This window comes from Vipera ursinii (assembly GCF_947247035.1).
Source record: "Vipera ursinii genome assembly, chromosome: 3".
Lineage (NCBI taxonomy): Eukaryota > Metazoa > Chordata > Lepidosauria > Squamata > Viperidae > Vipera > Vipera ursinii.
Window position 1 is genome coordinate 114,661,084 of NC_139516.1, and position 24,026 is coordinate 114,685,109.

Below are 24,026 nucleotides of genomic sequence, written 5' to 3' on the forward strand. Positions count from 1 at the left end.
GATTGGTACTTTGACACTGGTACTATTGAAGCTGTGAGCTGAAAAACTAGTGCAATCAAAGTTCTGAAGGCCTAATTTTTGAAAACCATTATATAAAATTAAGCAAAGTTTTTTGGAATAGGATATAACAACATTCCTCAGGCTAGAAGTATTAATAATTTCCCCTAAACATTTGTACATTCCCTTCACGCTGATTGTTTTTTAAAATCATTAGCTACAAGGCACAGAGATGCTTTTGATTGCAGCAGCATATAAATATATTCAATAAATGAAAATCAAATTGATCAATAATCCAAATATGTGAGATTGTATCATGTAGAATTTTTCTATTTAAAAGAACAAGGCAGTTTTATAGAGTAATGATATTAAATTAGGAGTGAATGGGTAGAAGATTGATGCCCTATAACATTTTTAATTCCTAGCTCTGATCTAAAATTTAATAGTGATATACTCTTAACTTACATTCTTGCAGTATGTGCCTCTCCAAGGAAATCTAGAAAGAAATAAACATGTTTATTCAATTCATGTTGCTATTTACATCTGGTTATAATATAAGCAGATAATCAAAAAGGGAAATTTATATGTTTTCCTTTGTATTTTTTTAGTGTTGTTATAATATGTTTGCAAATATTTGCTTGGATTAGAGAAATCTTTAAACAATTCTGATTTTGTTTGCATCTGTTTTATCTGATGCTAGCTTGTCACAAATGCTAAAACAATTACTACTTGAATTTATCAAGTAAATTTCATTTTCAAATTCTCATTTCAATGGAAACGTAATGGAATGTATGCATTTTGTGTGTGTGTGTGTGAACATATATATATATATACACACATACACACACACATACATTTATTGTGTATGTGTGTATGAATATATATGTGTGTTTGTTATGTCCTTCAAATGACATATTTCAACACATTAAAGCTGCCATAAAAAATTGCAAATTTATAATTTCAGCTAGTATGCTGTACTACAATAGTTGTAATGTATAAATAGAGCTACAGGAAGTCCTCGACTTATAACAGTTCATTTAGTGACTATTCAAAGTTATAACACCATTGAAAAAAGTGACTTATGACCACTTTTCACAGTTACAACCTTTGCAGCATCCCCATGATCATGTGATCAAAATCCAGTGCTTGGCAATTGGTTCATGCCTATGACCGTTGCAGCGTCCCAGGGTCATATGATCACTTTTTGTAACCTTCTTACAAGCAAAGTCAATGGGGAAGACAGATTCACTTAATAACCAGGTTATTAACTTATCAACTGCAGTGATTCACTTAACAACTGTGGCAAGAAATGTCGTAAAATGGGGCAAAACTCACGTAACAATTTCTCACTTAATAAAATGTTGGGCTGAATTGTGGTCATAAGTTGAGGACTACCTGTACTTTCATTTATTATGAAATTGTTACTTTTCACTAATGTTTAGTCTTTCTAGCTGCAAGTCTCCCTCCCCACACCATGCTTTTATGAGTATGATTGGGTGTGTGTGTGCATAGGTCACAATAATTACAAGAGAATCTCTTCCTACTTAAGATGGTCCCTTTTGCAGGGGATTTTCCCCCAATCCCAATATAATATGGAGACTAAAGGAAGTGGGAAAACACTTACTTTTGTAGTTTGTTTATTGTCTCATCATCATCACCATCCTTCCCAGTAGAAGAGGGTTGAGGATAAAATCACAGACCATCATCCTACTCTCAGAATCACAGTGGGAAAGTATACCAAAATATGCAGGTCTCAAGGGAAGGTGCCTCAAGGTGGCTAGAGTAGAGTCTAATGTACTGGTTTGTGACAGGCAGGGGTGTTATAAACCAGCAAATTCTAGTAGTTCTTTCCAACACAAAAACCAGTGGATCACTTTCAACTCTAGATTTTGCTCAATCATCTCCCAAGATCCAAACATAATTTGTTGTTCTGGAATAAGTAGAAATCTGATTTTTACTTCTGAGTCTTCTGGGTAGGAATAATTGTCCTGAAAACCCCAAACAAGGAAGATGAGACCTAAGGTAGTAAACAAGAAAAAACAAAATCATCTGCTGCATATGTTGCTTGTATTACCTAAAATGCACTATCTTTCAGAAGTTGTCTTAAAGCTTCTCTTAAAAACTTAAAAACAGTTCTTCTATATAGAACTTTTTCATAAATTAATTTCTCCCCCTGAAAGAAATAGTTATCAGTTGCAGTAACTGAACTTGCTTTTTCACTATTAGGTCACATCACTTTACATCTCTTGACTGTATCGTACGGGTTTGAAATCTTTTTGTCCTTTTTTCTTTATCTCGATGTGGTCTATAACAGTAGGCAAAGAAAGGAAGCAAATTCAGCAAACTATGCCTTGTAAAGATCATTTACCAACAGTGTAATAGGAATATTATGTTCTAGTAATAAGGAAGAAAGATCATTTTAAGATGAAGAAGCTTTTTCTTCATAACCTGTTTGTTGTTCTTCTGCTGAAAAATACATTTCATACATCTAATATCACGCCTGTGTAGAAAATAATAACTGTCCTTGCATCAAAAGAGTCAAATTAATTTTTCACTTTGAGCCCTTCAAAATCCATGAATCCACTTCCAAAAGTCTTCTAAAGGTTTGACTGGAAAGGTTTGACATAGTTATGTAGTTAGTGGAAGTGACAAATCTACTATCAACAATGTAGTTTTTCATTGTAGTACATGAAACTAATGCAACGTAGTAGTTCCAAAATAAAATGTCTTAAGTCTCTACTTTTAACATTTTACTTTAGAAATATCACATTGATGCCCTATTTTTTCTTGTTTCATAGATGGATTAATAACACATGATGGAGCAATAAGTCCTGATTTCTTCAGTGATTATCATCTTCAGAATGGAGATCTTGTGAGTCAGCATCCTTTCTCTGGCAGGTAAGTTGCTTCTAGAAAAAGATAAATATATATTAGTAGATCAGAAATTGTCATTGGTCTATTTCCAAGCAAATGTTTTAGGATATGAAGCTGTTTTTGAGTTATTTCAGGGCCTGTAATATTTGGCAGAAGATGTGCTATGGTAAAATAACATAAAATATGATGCTCTAGAGAAGGTTAGTAAGTAGGGCACAAAGACATTCTGACTGAAAGCCCCAAAACCAACAATATTTGAAATAACTTCTGGTAGCTGGATTCACATATTACAGGGCCCACGGGCCAGATGCATCATGCAGAAACCATGCCCACTCCATTGCCGGCAATGGCAAAACAGTCCCGATACATCGTGTGATGTCACGTGTTGTCGCGAGTTTGACATGTCTGATCTATATTGTATCATAGGCTTTTGTTGCATTAGCTATTTTGCTTATCTTTAATAAAGTCATTTTATCAAACAGAAACAAAGCTGATCATAAAGTTCAATATGGCAGAAGAAATTATGAAGCATCTTCTATTTATAAACGTATATGAGAAATCAGAAAATTGAAATGGACATGCAGACATATTGAACATTAAAAAAAGTTCATAAACCTAAAAACCGCTATATTTGGTAGCAACATTTACACTGTTAATAGCTTGAAACATTTTAATCATAGTTTCATCATAGAATCATAACTAGTGATTGTGTGAGTTAAATGGTGAGTTGCTCTAAATATTAAGTACAATCTTCTAAGATTTGATTGATAATTTTCAATTGTGCACAAAGTTAAAACTATATGAACTTTGATTGGATTAATGTATTCAATAATAATTTTTCTCTCAGTAGACATGACGTTTCATTTGTATTAATTTAGCAGAATCTAAATTAATTTAGCAGATACTGTAGCAGTATCTATAATCTAGATATATTAATTTTATTTGCCAAATTTGTAAGGCTGTCCAGTTCCATAAAAACTGAGCAATTAAAGTTTTAATTTTCTGCATGTCCCAGGAGAAAACTGTCAAAAACGGTTAGCTTTTGAAACTTAGCAGTAATTCCTATGGTCTTATTTCTCACTGAACGTCCTCCAGATGTACTGTTAGGAATGAACCAGTTCTTGAGTTGTAGTCATCTGGGCTGTATAAACTGATTTAAACAATAATTGAACATAATATAGAAGTGTTATTAAAAAATGTATGCTATATACAAATCTGTAAAAATAAAAATTATAATAAATGGGAATGGAATGTGCAAATGCAAACCTGTTTATTTTAATGAGTTTAACTATGACCTTCTCAGTTTCAATCCAAAGGAAAGAATTCTGATTTTATATTTATCCTCCCCCCTCTTCCCAAAACTGCTTACAGAAGTATGTGAGACAGAAACAAGGAAATACATGTTCTGAAGTTGACTGGTCAAAACCACTTGAATTAATGTGACAGCTCATAAAATAGAACAGTTTTTAGGTGGACTCTATTTTAGTTTGCCAAAGTGAATTTTCTTGCAGGAAGTACCCTGAAGGTTTATTTTAATTTCCAGACTGTGGCTTTGATCTCTCTGTTCAGTCATTTCTCAGGTTACATAGCCATTTTTTCTCACTGCAGTAAATCAGCAACAGTTAAATGGAGTAAAATTTCTTCCTTAGTGATCACTTGCTGTTAAATGCTAAGTTATGGCCAGCAGAATCCTTGTAGAGCTCCATTATATGGTACAAGAGGAAAACTTGGTTTAATTATCTTATCTTATGTAAATTTTATTGTGTTTTTTAAGGTAACTGTATAATTGTATATCTGAAAATTCATTAGCGTTTGTAAAGCTAGACTCTAACAAAAGAGATTTTCATTGATAAGAAGCATATCTGGAAAAGATAATCAAACAACAAATCAGCGAACACCTTGATGCGAACAAAGTTATCACTAAAAGCCAACATGGGTTTGTCAAAAACAGATCATGCCAGACAAACCTTATTGCATTCTTTGACCAAGTGACAAAACTAGTGGCCCAGAGGAATGCTGTAGATATAATTTACTTGGACTTCAGTAAGGCATTTGATAAAGTAGATCACAACCTACTACTTGATCAGATAGAAAAATGTGGGTTAGATAGCATCACCACCAGATGGATTTGTAGCTGGCTGACAGGCCGTACTCAGCGTGTGGTCCTCAATGGAACCGCATCTACATGGAAGGAAGTGTGTAGTGGGGTGCCCCATGGCTCTGTTCTGGGCCCAGTGCTCTTCAACATCTTCATCAACGATTTGGATGAGGGGATAGATGGGGAACTCATCAAATTTGCAGATGACACCAAGCTGGCAGGAATAGCCAATACTCCAGAAGATAGGCTTAAGATACAGGAGGATCTGGACAGACTCGAACACTGGGCACTATCTAACAAAATGAAATTCAGTTGTGAAAAAAGTAAGGTTCTACATTTAGGCAGGAAAAATCAAATGCACAGGTATAGTATAGGTGGTACCTTGCTCGATAGTAGTAACTGTGAGAGAGATCTCGGAGTCCTAGTGGACAATCACTTAAATATGAGCCAGCAGTGTGCTGCAGCTGCCAAAAAAGCCAACACAGTGCTAGGCTGCATTAACAGAGGGATAGAATCAAGATCAAGTGAAGTACTAATACCACTTTACAATGCCTTGGTAAGGCCACACCTGGAATACTGCATCCAGTTTTGGTCACCACGATGTAAAAAAGATGTCGAGACTCTAGAAAGAGTACAGAGAAGAGCAACAAAGATGATTGGGGGACTGGAGGCTAAAACATAGGGAACGGTTGCTGGAATTGGGTATGTGTAGTTTAATGAAGAGAAGGGTGAGGGGAGACATGATAGCAGTGTTCCAATATCTCAGGGGTTGCCACAAAGAAGAGGGAGCCAAGCTATTCTCCAAAGCACCTGAAAGCAGGACAAGAAGCAATGGATGGAATCTAGTCAAGGAGAGAAGCAACCTAGAACTAAGGAGAAACTTCCTGACAGTTAGAACAACTAACCAGTGGAACAACCTGCCTCCAGAAGTGGTGAATGCTCCAACACTGGAGGTTTTTAAGAAGAGACTGGACAGCCATTTGTCTGAAATTGTATAGGGTTTCCTGCCTTAGCAGGGGGTTGGACTAGATGACCTCCAAGGTCCCTTGCAACTTATGATGATGATGATGATGGTTGTAAATTTAGGATTACCTTTATCCCAATCTGGTATATTTGTAATACTGATGTATTTGCAGATTGCTAGAAGAATAAAAAGTGGTTTTAAGAATATAAAAGAACTTTGAGAAACAATTTGAACACCTAGGCAAAGAATCGATCAGGTCTTCAAGGCCCTTTGAAACACCATTTGGGATTGCCCTGTTCAAAGCTCAAGATAAAAGCCCAGATTACTTATTAGGACATATGGTACATTGTTATTGAAATATGACAGACGAGTGGAACAAATCAGAAATTGCATGTTATATTGGATGCAAAATTTCAGAAAAGTGAACACAATATGGAAAAAGCTATGGTGAAAAAAAAATCAATAAAATTCACTCCCTGTTATAATTTTAGGAGGAATTGGAATTAAATATTTACAGATGATATATAATTTTGTCAATAATTACCAAGATGGCCTTTATTTATTTATTAAAGTTATATGCCACCCAACTTTCATTGACAGTTTACAAAATATTAAAAAAAAAATAAACAAGAAAACAACATAAAAAAGGAGCAAAGATGGCAAAGATAAGTAACCCAGATGGGAACAAAGAAAAAGAAGAAAAGGGGGTTTCAATCATGCTTATCAAACGCCTGGGCAAAGTGTCAAGTCTTCAAGGTTCTTTGAAACACCATTTGGGTTTGACCTGTTCAAATCTCAGGGAGACTCTCATTCTAGAAGTAACAATCATATAAAATAATTGTTTAAAGTACCAGAATAAAGAAAGAACACTTAATCATGTGAGTTGGTTATGCGTTAAAAAAAATTGCTGGAAACGAAAACATCAAAATATTCAAGAAATCCTAAAATTTGAACTGAAACCACAAAAATTCTTATTAGAAAATTCCAGAAAACAAAAATGCAAAATCATTAGCATATGTCCATAATAGAAGTCTAACCAAATGTAAGTTAAAAATGGCTCCCTTATACATTGCAAAGCAGGGCAAATTAAAACATTCAGAATATGATTTTTAAGAAGAAATTTAATAGATGAATATATTAATAAGAAATGAAAGGTTTTAAATGTATACTGGCAATTATTTTAATGTGAAATGTATATACAATATATCTGCGTTGTGGTCAGCTGTTGGGGAAATAAATGAAGGGGTAGATGTGTTATTAGAAAGTTTTCCCATAATGTTTTTATTGACATTTTTTCCTTTGTACTTATTATTCTTACAATAAAATATTTTTTTTAAAAAAAACATTGCTAATGATGTTTACATTTGTACCATGCAAAGGTTGTGTCATCTTCTTTTCACTTTAGAATTAATTGAAATCTGACCAGAATGTATGCAGCTGTATTACAATTGACTATGCAAACATTGTGTAATGCCAATTGTATAATGATTTAATCATGTTTTCTGCCATCACCACATAACTTCTTTTACCTCAATAAGAGGCAGTAAAAAGTCTTACCAGTGTCCGTCAACTAAATATAACACAGGCACTCATTTTCAGAAGGTATTATGAAAATTCTTAGTCCTTTCATGTAAATAGAATACTGAGCTATAACCCTCTGCTGTTTCATTATTTTATAGGTAGTATAAAAAGATCTTTAGAAATTATCTACTTTGAAAAGACAACTTTATATAATTTTCAAGTCTTCTTTTTTATTTTCACTATTGCATACTGGCTAGTTACTTATCTCACCTTCAGGTTGTCAGTTTCTAAAAATTGCTCTGCATATTCAGTAAAGTTTTATATGCAAACTTACATTTTTAGGAAAAAAGTTGAAATCAGTTTTGCTTGCAGATTTGAATCTTTACCAGCATGTATCTTGGGATGTGAATTATTCCTTGTAATCTAAATGCTTTAATACATGCATGATTTAACATTGCAGAGTGACATATCTCAGCTACTGCATATGTAAGTTATTTGGAAATCACCAAAACATCACAAGCTCTGAACATTAAGACACTGCACTTAATTATTTACATGTTTCTTGAACTAAAAGGATTGATTTGATCAGGACTTAATGAAAACCATGATTCTCTCTCCTGCCTAATTAAAAATATGTTCAAGTGTAGTTTGGCCTAAGCTGAAATAGATTGAAACTGTCGGGAAAGAACTAGTGGTAAATAAAGACTATAGCTTGCCATCTAGTGGTTCAAGAATAACTTCTAAATAACTTCTAAATTCTCCTAGTCTACCAGTAGCAGAGAAATGCAATAAGTTAGGCATACAAGTTCTGCCATTAAGGAACATCAGGAGAACTTTATGATTGCGCTTTTGTCAGATAAGATAATTGCAGATAAGATAATTACTTTTAGATCTTCATCTCTTGGAAGACAAAAGAGGAAAATAACAGAGCTGGAAGGGATCTTGGTGGTCTTCTTATCCAATTCCCTGCAGAAGCAGGAAACCCTCAAGTATTGGAGCACCCACAACTTCTGGAGGCTAGTCGTTCCGGTGATTAATTGGTCTAACTGTCAGGAAATTTCTGGTTAGTACTAGATTGCTTCTCTCCTTGATTAGTTTCTATCCATTGCTTCTTGTCCTGCCTTCACGTGCTTTGGAGAATAGGCTGACCCCTCTTCTTTACAGCATCCTTTTAGATATTGGAATACTGCTATCGTGTCACTCCTAGTCCTTTTCATTAAACTAGACATACCAAATTCCTGCAACCATTCTTCATATGTTTTAGCCTCCAGTCCCCTAATCATCCTTGTTGCTCTTTTCTGCCTTTTTTCTAGAGTCTCAACCACTTTCTTATATTGTGGAATGCAGTATTCCAAGTGTGGTCTTATCAAGCCATAATAAAATGGTATTAACACTTCACGTGATCTTGATTCTATTCTTCTATTAATGCAGCCTAGCACTGCGTTGGCTTTTTTGGCAGCTGCAGCACATTGCTGGCTCATATTTAAGTGATTGTCCACTAGGACTCCTAGATGCCTCTCACAGTTAACTACTGCTGAGCCAGTTACCACCTATTCTATATTTGTGCATTTGGTTTTCCTTGCCTAAATGTACTTTTAACTTTTCTCACCACTGATTTTCATTTTGTTAGATAGGGTCCAGGGTTCAGGTCTGTCAAGATCCTTTTGTATCTTGAGTATATCTTCTGAAGCAGGGGTGTCAAACTCCCGGCCTGCGGGCCGGATGCGTCACCAGGAAACCGCGCCTACCCCATTGCCGGCAATGGAGAAAAAGCTCCGATACATTGCACAATGTCACGTGACGTCGCAAGTTTGACATGTCTGTGAGTGTTGGCTATTCCTGCCAGCTTGGTGTTGTCTGCAATTTGATGAATTCCCCTTCTGTCTCCTTGTCTAAATCATTGATGAAGATAATTGAAAATTATTGCGCCTAAGACAAAATCTTGGGGTACCCCACTGTATACTTCCCTCTATGCAGATGTAGTTCCATTAAGGATTATACGTTGAGTGTGGTTGGTCAACCAGTTACAAATCCATCTTGTGGTGATGCTGTGTAATCCAGGGGTCCCCAAACCCCAGGCCATGGCTCACTACTGGGCCACAGCCTGTTCAGAACCAGGCTAAAAAAGTAGCAGGTGAGCACGTACACAGCTACGCTTGCGCTCGCAGCTTGTGCAAATGGAGCCATGTGCGCTCGCCCGCCGTTCACGCAGAACCATCCTTTCTTCTCCTCCCACCAGTCTGCAAAGCCAGAAAGGTTGGGGATCACTGATCTAGCCCTCATTTGTCAAGTAGTAGGTTGTGGTCTATTTTATCAAATGCCTTACTGAAGTCCAAGTATATTATAACCACGGCATTCCACTCATTCACTAATTTTGTCACTTTGTAAAAAAAGGCAGTAAGATTTGTCTGGCATGATTTTTTTCTTGATAAACACATCATGGCTTTTGGTTATGACTTTGTTTGCCTTTCTCTTGTTTGCCTCTCTCTAGGGGTTTGCAGATTAATTGCTTGATTATCTTTTCCAGGACCTTCCCAAGTATTGATGTCAGGCTGATAGGTCTATACATAGTTTCCTGGATCAATTTTTTCCCCTTTTTTTGAAGATAGGAATTACATAAGCCGTTTTCCAGTCAACTGGTACTTTGTTGGTGCTCCATGATCTTTGAAAGATACGGATCATGGTTCTGAGATCATGTCTGCCAGTTCCTTCAGAACCCATTTGGTTCTGGTGATTTGAACTCGTCTAGAGCGGATAGGTGTTCTCTTACCATTTTCTTGCTTATTTTGACTTGCATTCCTAATCTGCATTTTACAAATTTTTTTGATAGGTTGGACTGTTTTTTTCCCCTTTTTATGTAAAAACAGATGCAAAAAGTGTGTTAAGCAGTTCTGCTTTCTCCCTGCTGCTCATCACCTTCTTGCCATTTTCTCCCATTAATGGACCAATCGTTTGCTTGACTTTTTTCTTGTTTTTTTTACATATTGAAAGAAGCTTTTTTATTGTTTACTTTTGTCACAAGCCTTATTTCATCATGAGCCTTAGCTTTCCTGACTTAATCTTTGCTGGTTTTGGCTATTTGCTGATATTCTGCCTTAGCTATATGCCCTTCTTTCCACTTTTTATATTATAAAAGTTGTATTACTGTGCAGTAATACAGTAGCAGACATTACAGCATGTTATTATGCGTTATTAATACCAGGTATTGCATAACAACTTAGAAAAATGGTTTTGATTATAACTGTCAGCTAGATTTGGTATCCTGTGTATAACTATTAAATAATTTACTGCTGTTTATTGTTTTTCCCAAACCTTTTTGCATAGATAGTGTATCTGTATTATAATATGTTGACTGTGTCATCATTTCTTTATAGTGTTGCAGTGGATGGATTTGGCCAGCCCATAGGTATTCCAAGCCGCCCAACTACTGCTTATGGGTATCGACCAGATGAACCTTACTACTATAACAACTTTGGATCCCGATAAAGCAATTTATCATATTAAACTTCCTGTACTGATGAATTGTGTTTTAATTAGGACATTTTTTCATATTATCAATGCATGATGCTACTGTTTACATGTCTGTGATACATGTTTGTTGTTCCAAGAAAATGTTAGTAATTCAATTCCCATTCTTCTGCATCTACACATTATTTATTTTGGGTGTTTTTTCAGATGTTGGAATCTACTAATTGGAAAGTTAATGTTATGTATATTGAGCAATTAATTTAATTACCTTAAAAATAGACTGAGTGATTGTTACACTGTTCGCCCAGGGTTAAACTAATATGACTTTTTTTGTTTTTCAATAAAAATTTAATTGATGTATAAAAGATATAACTGGTTTATTGCTTTATAATGTCACTGAAGAAATTGAGTAATATTCTTAGTACCTTCCCTTTCTGTGAGACTTCCAGGATGTGATAAGTTGTATTGATGTCATTTCATAGCACATACGTGATACACATTTTGAATTTAAAATCAGTTGAAATTTCAGAATGTATAAAGCTGTTTGGAAATTGAAGGATAAATGATAACTTTGGTACTTAATCCTCTGTCAGAAATGTTCTGCACAGTAGCCAAAAGACATGCTAATAAGAAGCCAGGGATACAGTTAAGCTTAATTGTTTTTTTTTTCAGGAACAGTGACTAAATAATATAATATTCAGTAATTTCAAAATATGTAGAATTCCTTTTTTCACCAAATTTCCCAACAATATTCCATTATAAATCTTTTTTGTTAATTTATCTAATTTCCCTGGAGTCAAATAACAACAAACATCTTTGTACAAGCACATATGTAGGTTCTCTGCACCTATTAAGAAAAACACTTCAGAGACATCTACATCACAGTGTCTCAGTGTGTTGCAGTTGCAACTCCTACAATCCTAGCCAGTTTTGGCACACTGTCTGAAAATGTTCATGGTACTAAGGTGGGGGAAGAAGTGCTACAGATTTTCAGCTTTGCGGACATTCTGTCTAGAAGAGTAATCATGTACTGTGAAATGAAAATTCATGTACCTTTTGTGCAGGCCAAAGTCTCTCAATTATAACTCTCATAAACCTGAACAAGAAGAAATACAGAATGTCTGGGGTTTTTTCTTTTCACTTACAGCATTGCTGAAATGAGCTTTGAAATGTCTTCATCTCTTTTTCTCATTTATTTTCATCTGCCTGATCATCACCACCACCTACACATACACAAAGACACACATTGGGTCATGCCTTTTCTTATGCCCTCTATGAATCAGTCTTACTCATTCAGGTTGACGCTTCAGTTTCATTGAAGATGAGATCAAACTGGCAGGAATAGCCAACATCCCCCCCCCAGAAGACAAGCTTAGATCCAAAAGGATCTTGACAGACTTGAACAATGGGCCCTATCCAACAAAATGAAATTTAATGTAGGGAAAAGCAAGGTTTTACACTTAGGCAGGAAAAACCAAAAGTACAAATACTGATTAGGTGAAACCTGACTCAAAAACAGTAATTGTGAGAGGGACCTTGGAGTCCTAGTGGACGATTACAAACATGAGCCAGCAGTGTGTGGCAGCTGGCAAAAAAGCTAATACAATCTTTGGTTGTATAAACAGGCACAGAATCAAAATCACGTGAAGTATTAGTACTGCTTTATAAAGCCTTTGTAAGGGCACACCTGGAATACAGCATCCAGTTTTGGTCACCACATTACAAAAAATATATTGAGACTTTGAAAAAAGTGTAGAGAAGAGCAAGTAAGATAATTAAAGGCCTGGAGAGAATGTTTGCAGATTTTGGGTATGGCTAGTCTGAGGAAGGGAAGGACTGGGGTGACATGATAGGGATGTTCCGGTATTTGAGAGTCTGTCACAAAGAAGAGGGGTCAATTTATTCTCCAAAGCACCAGAGGGCAGGAAAAGAAACAATGGATGGAAACTAATCAAGGAGAGAAGCAACCTGGAATTAAGGAGAATCTTCCTAACAGAACAATTAACCAGTGGAACACTTTGTCTTCAGAAATTGTGGGTGCTCCATCACTGGAGGTTTTTAAGAAGAGACTGGAAAGCCACTACTCTGAAAGAGTATAGGGTCTCCTGCTTGAGCAGGGGGTTGGACTAGAACAGGGCTTTTCAACCAGTGGTACAGGTACCACCTGTGGTACATTGGCACCTGGCAGGTAGTACATAACCATCCTAGAAAATTGGTAGCGGGGGAGGGGAATGAGCTGAACCGATAGCAACACCACACAAGCCTGAGCGAGAGATGGCTGGAGCTGCAGGGCTGTCAGGGCTCAGCAGAAGTGCCAGGATCAGTGCTTCTTCTGGGCTATCAGGGCTCAGTGGAAGTGCCAGGATCAGCGCCAGGCTCCAGCTGGAGCTCGGTGCTGATCCGGGCACTTGTGCTGAGCCCAGAAGAAGTGCCGATCAGCTGGAATGTTGCAGCATCTCCAGGGTCTTGTGATTTACATTCAGATGCTTGGCAACTGATTCATATTTATGACGGTCAGTGTCCCAGGGTCATGTGAACTGACCAAAACCTGCTGCAACCACCCAGCAGAGGGGGGGGGGGAATAAAAACCAAACACACCTTACCCCACCCACGCTGCCAATCCTCAACAGAAATGCTCACAACAATGAAAACCTCGGACAGGCGGGCAGGCAGGTGTCTTGCTCAGCTGTGGCTTGGGGGGCACTTTTTTCACTGCCATTGTAACTTTGAACAGTCACTACGTGAACTGTTGTAAGTCAAGGACTACCTGTACTTAATCATTTTTTTCCTTTTTTTTTTTTTGGTCATCAAGTTTTTGACACCTTGCTAGGCGACTGGTGGTACTCAGATGTTGCCATATCCTAAAAGTGGTACAATGGATGAAAAGGTTGAAAAGCCCTGGACTAGAAGACCTTCAAGATCCCTTCCAGCTCTATTCTGAATTTGAATTTGACCTTTCTCTTTTGAATTGAACTACTCTCTTTTTAAAAAAAGTAAGATTCCTAGTGAAAGATGGGAGTGCTAGACAGCAGGAATGGGAAACTTCATCACTGAGTACTATTTGTCCTTACCAGGCAATCTGATTAGTTGTTGGGGAACAAGTGTTAAATTGGCAACAATTTTTTTTCTAAGCTTATTTGTTACCGGGGCCACAGTTAAGACAGACTCAGCCAAATTTTTCTTCCTGATGTATAGGATCCATAGTTAAATTTCTTTGGAAAAAAAAGCTGCTGACAGAAATGTCATATTATACATTGTTTTCAAATCTTTTTTGAAGATTTGTCTTCAAAATCTCTAGCAACTTAAAAAAAATATGTGTATATAATGGTCATTCGGGGTGAAATATCATCAATATGCTGATGATACCCAGCTTTTCATCTCCACCCCGAACCAACCCAGTGATGCCCTCGATGTGATGTCCCGTTGCCTGGAAGCGGTACAGATTTGGATGGGAAAGAACAGGCTTCGGCTCAACCCGGCCAAGACTGAGTGGCTTTACATGCCGTCATCTCGTTTAGTCCAAGAGGTTCCATTTTGATTATAGGAGGAGAGATGTTACCTCCCATTGATAGAGCACGCAATCTGGGCGTCCTCCTAGATTCACGACTCAGTTTTGAAGATCATATTGGAGTCGTAGCTAGGGGGGCATTTGCCCAGATTCGCCTAATATACCAATTGCACCCCTTTCTGGACCGAGATGCCCTAAGTATAGTCACCCATGCACTCGTTACCTCCCGTATAGACTACTGCAATGCTCTCTACATGGGGCTGCCCTTGAAAACCACCCGGAGGCTTCAGCTGGTGCAGAATGCGGCTGCACGGGTAGTGATGGGAGCTCCCCGATACTCCCATATAACCTCTGCTCCATGAGCTGCATTGGTTACCGGTTGCCCTCCGGGTGAGATTTAAGGTGCTGGTACTTACCTTTAAAGCCCTACATGGCTTAGGCCCAGGATACTTGCAGGACCATCTGCTACCGGGAACGAATTCCCATCGCCCAGTACGCTCACACAGAGAGGGCCTCCTCAGGGTACCGTCGGCTAGACAATGTCAGCTGGCGACCCCCAGGGGGAGGGCCTTCTCTGTGGGAGCGCCAGTCCTATGGAACCAGCTCCCCCCTGAGCTTCGGATGGCCCAAAATCTCCAGTCCTTTTGCCACGGCCTCAAAACACTCCTTTTCCACCTGGCTGACCTGGACTGACAGGCATTTTAATTATATTTACAATTTTTAATTTATTTTTAATTTTTAATTTTAATTTATTGCACAGATGATTTTATTTTTATCTTAATTTCTGTACTTATTATATGTTTTGTTGTTAGCCGCCCTGAGTCCTTCGGGAGATAGGGCGGGATATAAATCCCATTAATAATAATAATAATAATAATAATAATAATAATAATAATAATAATAATAATAATAATAATAATTTTGTAAGGGAATGCTAATGTCTTGATAGCCTTTTATTCTTCAGCCTGAGAGGAACATTAGCAGTAGCATCTGTTGTATTACAGCTTTTGGACTTAATTTAAAGGACATTGTGCCTGCCTTAAGTGTAGATAAATGCATTGTTACAGAGTAGATATTCTCAATGAAAACTTATTTCAAAGTAACTATTATATAGGATCTGTCCTGCAGCTCTTGATATAGAGTTCAAATAGCAATATCATCGGTTTGGGGAAGTGCACTCTTGGAAAAAAGAAAGCCCAGGCTTAAATTTTAAATGTTGGATTACTTTAATATTTAAATAGTTAAACAAAAAATGATGTCAAGTTAATCCCAAAATTACAAATTACATAGGTACGTCATTTATATATGACATAGCTGAGGTTCTCCAGGTAATTCCCAAAGTAAAATTTTAAAATAATGAACTAAAAGCAATGTTATTTTTTAAAAAAAAATCAAGTCATAAACCTCAACTTCCTAAAAATCAACCTCTCACACATTGCAGGTGGGTTCTATTTTATTAAAGGATGTAAATTAACATGGGCTGCTTTAAAATTGTTTTGAACTAAAACCTTAGCCCCAAAATTGCACAAAACCCAGGTGGTTCTTTATGCTAGGAACAATTCCCCTGAGTTGCTCCAAACTAGTTGCTAAGACTTATACTTAAGGTGCCCATTCTCCTGCCCACCAATACAACTAGAAGTAATAATAATAACCCTGGAGGAAGGAGAACCACTGCAAATCAATGTTCCTCGCTTGCAGGCCTCTTAAGTTAATAAAGAAGAGCAACCCAAGGCAGCTGAGTGGTCAAGTAGAGTCTGGATGGGTGCACTAATCCCATCCCAATCCCGCCAAAGGCCTTCCATTAGCAGTACTAAAGGTGTCTCAATACACATCTGATATCCTTCCCCATTTTCTTCCCCTCGTGGCAAAGATGGGGGAGAAAAGCTTCCCTGAAACTACATCATTATCTGCAGCGGTCCTGCCCTACCCCATTCTCTCCCCCTCACTTCACCTGCTCACCCTTTGCTAGCAAAGCAGAAGGGGGGGGGAAAGTAGGGGCTGTATTCCTCCTGCTTTCCCTGCTCATTCTGTTGCCATGGATGGCAGGAGAAGCAGAGAAGCTCATTTGACGCAGCCCATGGGGATCTTCTGCCAACCTAGCAGTTCGAAAGCACGTAAAAATGCAAGTAGAAAAATAGGGACCACTACGGTGGGAAGGTAACAGCATTCCATGCGCCTTTGGCATCTAGGCCACATGATCACGGAGATGTCCTTGGACAAGCGCTGGCTCTTCGGCTTTGAAACAGAGATGAGCACCGGCCCTTAAGAGTCGGAAACGACTAGCACGCGTGTGCCGGGGAAACTTTACCTTTACCTATGGCAGACATGTCAAACACAAGGCCCAGGGGCCAGATCCGGCCCACGAAGTGGTTTTATGTGGCCCGCAAAGCCATCCTGGAAACAGTGAGGGAACGGCCCCCACTGCCTTGGCCCTAGCCCAGAGACCCTCCTCCTGCCAGAGACCCCCAGATCTGTCCCACTCCTGCCCAGGCCCCCATAGGCACCCTTGAGGTGAAGGATGTAGAGCTGGCCATTCCCACCCACTAGGCCAGGGGTAGGCAACCTCGGCTCTTTTATGACTCATGGACTTCAACTCCCAGAATTCCAGAGTCAGCATAGCTGACTCAGGAATTCTGGGAGTTGAAGTCCATGAGTCATAAAAGAGCCGAGGTTGCCTACCCCTGCACTAGGCCATACGCACTCTAGCCACGCCCACCCAATAGGCCACGCCCACCCTGGCCATACCCACCCGGCCCCCTGAGGGCAACCGCAATGCTGATGCGGCCCTCAATGAAATTGAGTTTGACACCCCTGACCTATGGGGATCACAGAACAAACAGCAGCAATCCCACGGGACAGGGGCTGAAAGGAGGCACTTCCCACCGCTAGACAGAACTACTTCTCTTGGTTTGAAGAACTGCGATGTCGGAGGGGGTGGTGGGGCACCTCACGCAGTTCTTTCCGCTGGTGCGCTTCTCTGCTGTTACAACCGCGGAGCAGCACTTTAGTGCAGCCGCGCGCAAGCGCCCTCGGGGACAAGGCGATACATTCCAGGAGCCGTTTCCTCGTTCCGTCATAAAACGATGTCCCCCTGCCTACACCCTGCAAAGGCAACACGTTATTAGAAATTGAACTGTGGCAAGAGTTGCAAGATGGGACACACTAGCGTTTTCCCTAGCTTCCTCATCGGCGTTCTTTCTTAATTCTTCCTTAAGACCTGGCTCTTCGAGCTCTCTGGCCCAGGCTGAGAATTTTAATTTTAATTTTAAAATTTTAATTTTAATTGGGGTTTTTACTCTTTCAGGGACTGTTATAATCTTTTTAATTGTTTTTAATTTTTGTATTTCTTGTTTTAATTCCCTGTAAACCGCCCTGAGTCCTTCGGGGGGAAAAAGCGGTATCCAAATCCAAATCCAAATCCAAATCCAAATCCAAATCCAAATAAATAAATAAATAAATAAATAAATAAATAAATAGATAAATAAATAAATAGATAAATAGATAAATAAAATAAATAAATAAATAAATTAAAATAAAATAAATAAAATAAATAAAATAAAAATAAATAAATAAATAGATAAATAAATAAATAAATAAAATAAATTAAAATAAATAAAATAAAATAATAATAATAAATAAATAAATAAATAAATAAATAAATAAATAAATAAATAAATAAATAAATAAATATAAATCGACGTTCTCACCGTCCCCGCAGTTAAGAAGCTTCCGCGATCTCCTCTCCGTCGACTGGGAAGAGCTCCGTGCCAGTCTCTCCTGCCCTCATTCAGCATGGCGCCGCCGACCACCGCGCGGAGCAAAGGCCGATCTTGCGGGCGTCCGCCGATCCTCCGGCGTGATTCTATGGTCTGCGTAAGCCGGAAATTTACCTTCCCCTTCCCTCAGCGGCTGGGTTGTGGAGGTGGCTGTTGAGAAAGCGGGGAGGGTGAGGGCAGCTCGGTTCTTTCCTTCCCCCTCGGCGGGGGTCGCAGGTGAGAGGGCGCCAGCCAAACCGGCGGTGACAGCCCGGGAAATTCCGGGGGGGGGGGAAAGCGGGGGGTGGGTGGGTGGTTTGATTTCCTGGGAACGGGGGTGACGGCTCAGCTCGACGCTGGCGAGAAAGGATTGACTTTGGGGCTTCGTGTCTTTCCGAGGAGCGGTCTCGTCCCGGTCCGGGTGATTTTGCTCGCCGTGCAAGACTGCCTGGCATCGGCACTGAAGCGCGCTTTAGCAAAGGAAGAGAGGGCATGATGAAGTGCCTTTGTTTTATCGTCCCAGAATTTTATTCCAGAAAGGTGGAGAGAGAGAGAGAGAGTCCTGTGACATTTTTTCAATATTAACCGGCACCTTTAGAGATTCAAGAGTTCAGAGGGATAAGTCAGCCCGTTTTTCTCTCTCTGCCCGTCTAGCTCTGAAATGTAAGATCAGGTCTGATGAGGACCCAGATTGTTGGGGGGCAATTAAGCTGACTTTGTAATAATGCCGCTTGGGGTGTGTGTGTGTGTGTGTGAAAGCCCTAATAAGCAGGCATATATATACATAGAATGAAGGCTACTGCTAAGCTTGTAAGCCGCCCTGAGTCTTCGGAGAAGGGCGGGATATCAATGGAATTAAAAGAAAATAAATCTGGCGTTGAGTTACAGAATTAATATTGTTTGATTTCATCATCTTCTGGCTTTCTTTTGCGTGTTTGTGTTTGAAACCTTTCCCCCCACTCCCGTCTAATCTGTTCTTTACTTCTCACTGTGGGGCATGCCATACTCTACAACAGGGGTCTTCAAACTTGGCCCTTTTATGACTTGTGGACTTCAACTCCCAGAATTCCTCAGCCAGCAAAGCTGGCTGAGGAATTCTGGGAGTTGAAGTCCACAAGTCATAAAAGGGTCAAGTTTGAAGACCCCTGCTCTACAACTTTTTAGATAGGTGACCAAAACTTGTATATTTCTCTGTGAGTGAATGATCCAGTGAATATAGTGAGTGACATAGCTGAGCCAGGAAATAGAGGGAAATACTGAGAATTAACAAGGAGCGCATAAATAGTATGCTGTAAAATGGAAAATGGAAATGAGGGGCATGTACATTTAAAAATAAGTGTGATGAATCTGCTTTGGTATTTCTGGTAATGGTGTTGCTTCACTTTTTTTTTTTAAAAAAAGGAATCAATCAGTCGTGGTCAGACTAATTTTGTTCCAGGAGTCTCCAGACTTTCACTTTTCTGTGATTTAAATGTACTGCATTTACTGTTTATCAGTTCAATTTGTGCTTTGGGTTTTCTACCATTATCTCTAAATGGATACAGAAAGACAATTAAAACTGAGAGCCAGATTGGTCTAAAGCAGGGGTCTTCAAACTTGGCCCTTTTGTGACTTGTGGACTTCAGCTCCCAGAATTCCTCAGCCAGCAATTCTGGGAGTTGAAGTCCACAAGTCACAAAAGGGCCAAGTTTGAAGACCCCTGGTCTAAAGCAGGGATTCCCAACCAGGGGTGCTTGCAGCCCCTGAGGGTGTGAGATGATATTCCAGGTGGTGTGAAAACTTGGGTTTTCAAAATTATAGTGTATAGTGCATAATTTGTTGCTGTTATTTCAATCTTTTGTAAGGGGTGTGAGAACATATCAACCATTCTACGGGTGCAGGGTATAGAAAAGTTTGGGAACCACTGATCTAAAGGTTAAGGCACCGGCCCAGAAAGCCGGAGACCATGAGTTCAGGTGCTCCCTTAGCTATCAAAAGTCTGCTGGATAACCTTGGGCCAGTCACTCTCAGCCCAACCCACCTCCCAGGGCTGTTGTTGTGGGGAAAATAGGAGGAAAAGGATGTGTTGGATATGTTCACTGTGTTATTTCTAAAAATAATAAAAGAAGGGGATATAAAGTAAAACAAAATAAAAATCCATGGCTAAAGAGGAATTTAAGTTGCTCAGTGCAAGGGAAAATTAATAATAATAATAATAATAATAATAATAATAATAATAATAATAATAATAATAATAATTGGAAGGGACCTTGCAGATCATCTAGTCCAACCCCTTCTCAGGCAGGAAACCCTATAACATTTCAGGCAAATGGCTGTCCAGTCTCTTCTTAAAAACCTCCAGTGTTGGAGCATTCACCACCTCTAGAGGCAGGTTGTTCCACTGGTTAATTGTTCTAACTGTCAGGAAGTTTCTCCTTAGTTCTAGGTTGCTTCTCTCCTTGACTAGATTCCATCCATTGCTTCTTGTCCTGCCTTCAGGTGCTTTGAAGAATAGCTTGACTCCCTCTACTTTGTGGCAGCCCCTGAGATATTGGAACACTGCTATCATGTGACCCCTCGTACTTACCCCTAACAAGTCACCCCTAACTTGTACTTATCTTTTTCGTAACAAATTCTTATTGGCTAATTTAAGTACAGAAAATGTTCTTTAATAGTTTTTGGAATATCATGAATGTGCCTTTTTCCTTGTATAATAAGCCTGTGACTAGGGAGGGGGAAAAAAACCATACAATTTTGCCAAAAAAACAAGCAACCACCAAAGAGCCTTAATTCATACGGTCAATCACTGATTTTGAAATGAACTTCAGTTACCATAGTGCGAAACTTTTGCATTTTTTTTCTGTCAAAGAGAAAGAGACAAATTTGTGAAGTTCAAATCCATGTAACCACTACTAGATCTGCCTTTGAGTTTAACATCAACATCTATTCCAGGGCTTTTCATCTTTTTCACCCATTGTACCACTTTTAGGCTATGGCAACATCCGAGTACCACCAGTCGCCTAGCAAGGTGTCAAAAACTTGATAACCAAAAAAAAAAAAGGAAAAAAGTGATGAAGTACAGGTAGTCCTCGACTTACAACAGTTCACTTAGTGACTGTTCAAAGTTACAATGGCAGTGAAAAAAGTGTCCCCCAAGCCACAGCCGAGCAAGACACCTGCCTGCCTGCCCGGTGGCGCTCTTCCTCCTGTCTGAGGTTTTCATTGTTGTGAACATTTCTGTTGAGGATTGGCAGTGGGGGTGGGGTGGGGGCATTTGGTTTTTATCCCCCCCATTCTGCTGGGTGGTTGCAGCAGGTTTTGGTCACTTCACATGACCCTGGGACACTGTGACCGTCATAAAGATGAATCAGTTGCCAAGCATCTGAATGTAAATCACAAGACCCTGGAGATGCTGCAACATTCCAGCTGTTCGGCGCTTCTTCTGGGCTCAGAAGCGCCAGGATCAACACCGAGCTCCAGCTGGAGCCTGGCACTGATCCTGGTGCTTCCGCTGAGCCCTGACAGCCCCGAAGAAGCACTCATCCTGGCGCCTCCACTGAGCCCTGACAGCCCTGCAGCTCCAGCTGTCTCTCGCTCAGGCTTGTGCAGTGCTGCCACCGGTTCAGCTCATTCCCCTTCCCCACTACCACTTTTCTAGGATGGTCGTGTACTACTGCCAGGTGCCAATGTACCACAGGTGGTACCCGTACCACTGGTTGAAAAGCCCTGATGTATTCTACAGGTTTCACAAATTTGTCTTTCTCTTTGACTGAAAAAAAATGCAAAAGTCTTGCACTATACCTAGGCGGTTGCTTATTTTTTTGGCAAAATTGCTTGGTTTTTTCCCCCTCCCTAGTCATAGCTTAGAGGGACGCGGTGGCTCAGTGGGTTAGGACGCTGATCCTGTCAATCAGAAGGTCGGCAGTTTGGCGGGTCAAATCCCGAGTGCCGCATAACAGAGTGAGCGCCTGTTACTCGTCCCAGCTTCTGCCCACCTAGCAGTTCGAAAGCACGTCAAAATGCAAGTAGAAAAATAGGGACCACTACGGTGGGAAGGTAACAGCGTTCCGTGCGCCTTTGGCATCTTGTCATGCCGGCCACATGACCAGGGAGACGTCCTCGGACAAGCACTGGCTTTTCGGCTTTGAAACAGAGATGAGCACCGGCCCCTAGAGTCGGAAACGACTAGCACGCATGTGCGGGGGAACCTTTACCTTTACTTAGTTATAGCTTATACAATGAAAAAGGCACATCGACCATGGTATCCTGCTGCGGCGTCTCAGGGGATTGGGAGTGGGAGGCACGGTTCTTCGGTGGTTCTCCTCCTATCTCCTGGGACGTTCGCAGTCGGTGTTGGCAGGGGGGCAGAGATCGGCCCCTAGGTCTCTCGTTTGTGGAGTTCCTCAGGGGTCGGTTCTCTCGCCTCCTGTTTAACATCTACATGAAACCGCTGGGTGAGATCATTCGTGGTTTTGGAGTTGGGTATCATCAATATGCTGATGATACGCAACTTTTTATTTCGACCCCAAACCACCCCAGTGATGCCCTCGCTGTGATGTCCCGTTTCCTGGAGGCGGTTCGGGTCTGGATGGGGAGGAACAGACTTCAACTCAACCCTGACAAGACTGAGTGGCTGTACATTCCGGCAATTCTGGGACATTCAAAATGTTCCATCGCTTTTTATGGGGGGTGAGTCTTTACCCCCCGTGGATAGGGCGCGCAACTTGGGAGTCCTCCTAGATTCACGGCTTACCTTAGAAGATCATATAGTAGCCGTGACTAGGGGGGCTTTCGCTCAGGTGCGCCTGGTGCGTCAGTTGCGGCCCTATCTAGACCGGGATGCCCTGTGTACGGTCACTCATGCGCTCGTGACCTCTCGTCTTGACTATTGCAATGCTCTCTACATGGGCTTCCCTTGAAGACCACTCGGAGGCTCCAACTGGTACAGAATGCGGCCGCGAGAGTTGTCTTGGGAGTTTCCCAGTACTCCCATGTTACACCTTTGCTCCGCAAGCTGCATTGGTTACCAGTTGTCTTCCGGGTGAGGTTCAAGGTCTTAGTGATGGTTTTTAAGTCCTTACATGGCATGGGTCCGGAATACCTCGGGGACCACCTGCTGCCGGCGTCAACACCCCTCCGCCCTGTGCGTTCCCACAGAGAGGGCCTCCTCAGGGTGCCTCCGGTCAGAGAATGCCGGCTGGTGGCCCCCAGGGGGAGGGCCTTCTCTGTGGGCGCCCCGGCTCTGTGGAATCAACTGCCGGTTGAGCTCCGGATGGCACCGGATCTCCGCTCCTTCCGTCGCGGGTTAAAGACCCACTTATTCGAACAAGCTGGCCTGGCCTGATGGGGAGTCAATTTAGGGTTTTAATTATTTGTATATTTTTATTGTTTTATTTTGGGCATTAATTTAATTCTTTTTTAACTTTTGTACTTTTGTATTTTTATTATATGCCCTGTTCACCGCCCTGAGTCCTTCGGGAGAAGGGCGGTATAAAAATTCAATAAAACTAAACTAAACTAAACATTCATGATATTCCAGAAACTTATGCATATATTGTATGCATGGGGAAAAATGAATAATTAAAATTTTCTGTTTCTGCTGATTTTCTTCCTTCAGCATAATCACTTTAGGCATCCCTAGGTGAAAAGAAGGCAATAGCCTTGGTACAAATTTAAATTTATCTTTTTGCAAAATTGAATGCATCCCTACTATTTATGTGTAGTTGCTTACAAATTCAAAATAAGAAAACAATGTATAGGGCAGATGCGAAATCTTGGAAACTCAGTACTTTGTAAACTGCCTCTGGCTGAAATAACATTTTTTGTACATTTCTTAAAGAGACTTAAGTGTATTTGCCTTCT

General features: G+C 40.1%; 2 protein-coding genes across 3 annotated transcripts in view; both read left to right on the forward strand.

Moving 5' to 3' along the window:
- The window catches only part of KIFAP3 (kinesin associated protein 3), a 79,929-nt gene extending 67,908 nt beyond the window's left edge, over positions 1-12,021 (forward strand). The window contains exons 19-20 of the mRNA XM_083357538.1: positions 2,796-2,895; positions 10,829-12,021. Of these exons, the coding sequence (XP_083213664.1) occupies positions 2,796-2,895; positions 10,829-10,940 (212 nt within the window). The 3' untranslated portion in view covers positions 10,941-12,021. The remainder of the gene's footprint in view (positions 1-2,795; positions 2,896-10,828) is intronic.
- Positions 12,022-18,229: 6,208 nt separating this feature from the next.
- Positions 18,230-24,026, forward strand: part of SCYL3 (SCY1 like pseudokinase 3) — a 33,567-nt gene continuing 27,770 nt past the window's right edge. For both annotated transcript variants that reach the window (XM_083357540.1, XM_083357541.1), the window contains exon 1: positions 18,230-18,422. The gene's annotated coding sequence lies outside the window, so the exon portion shown is untranslated. The remainder of the gene's footprint in view (positions 18,423-24,026) is intronic.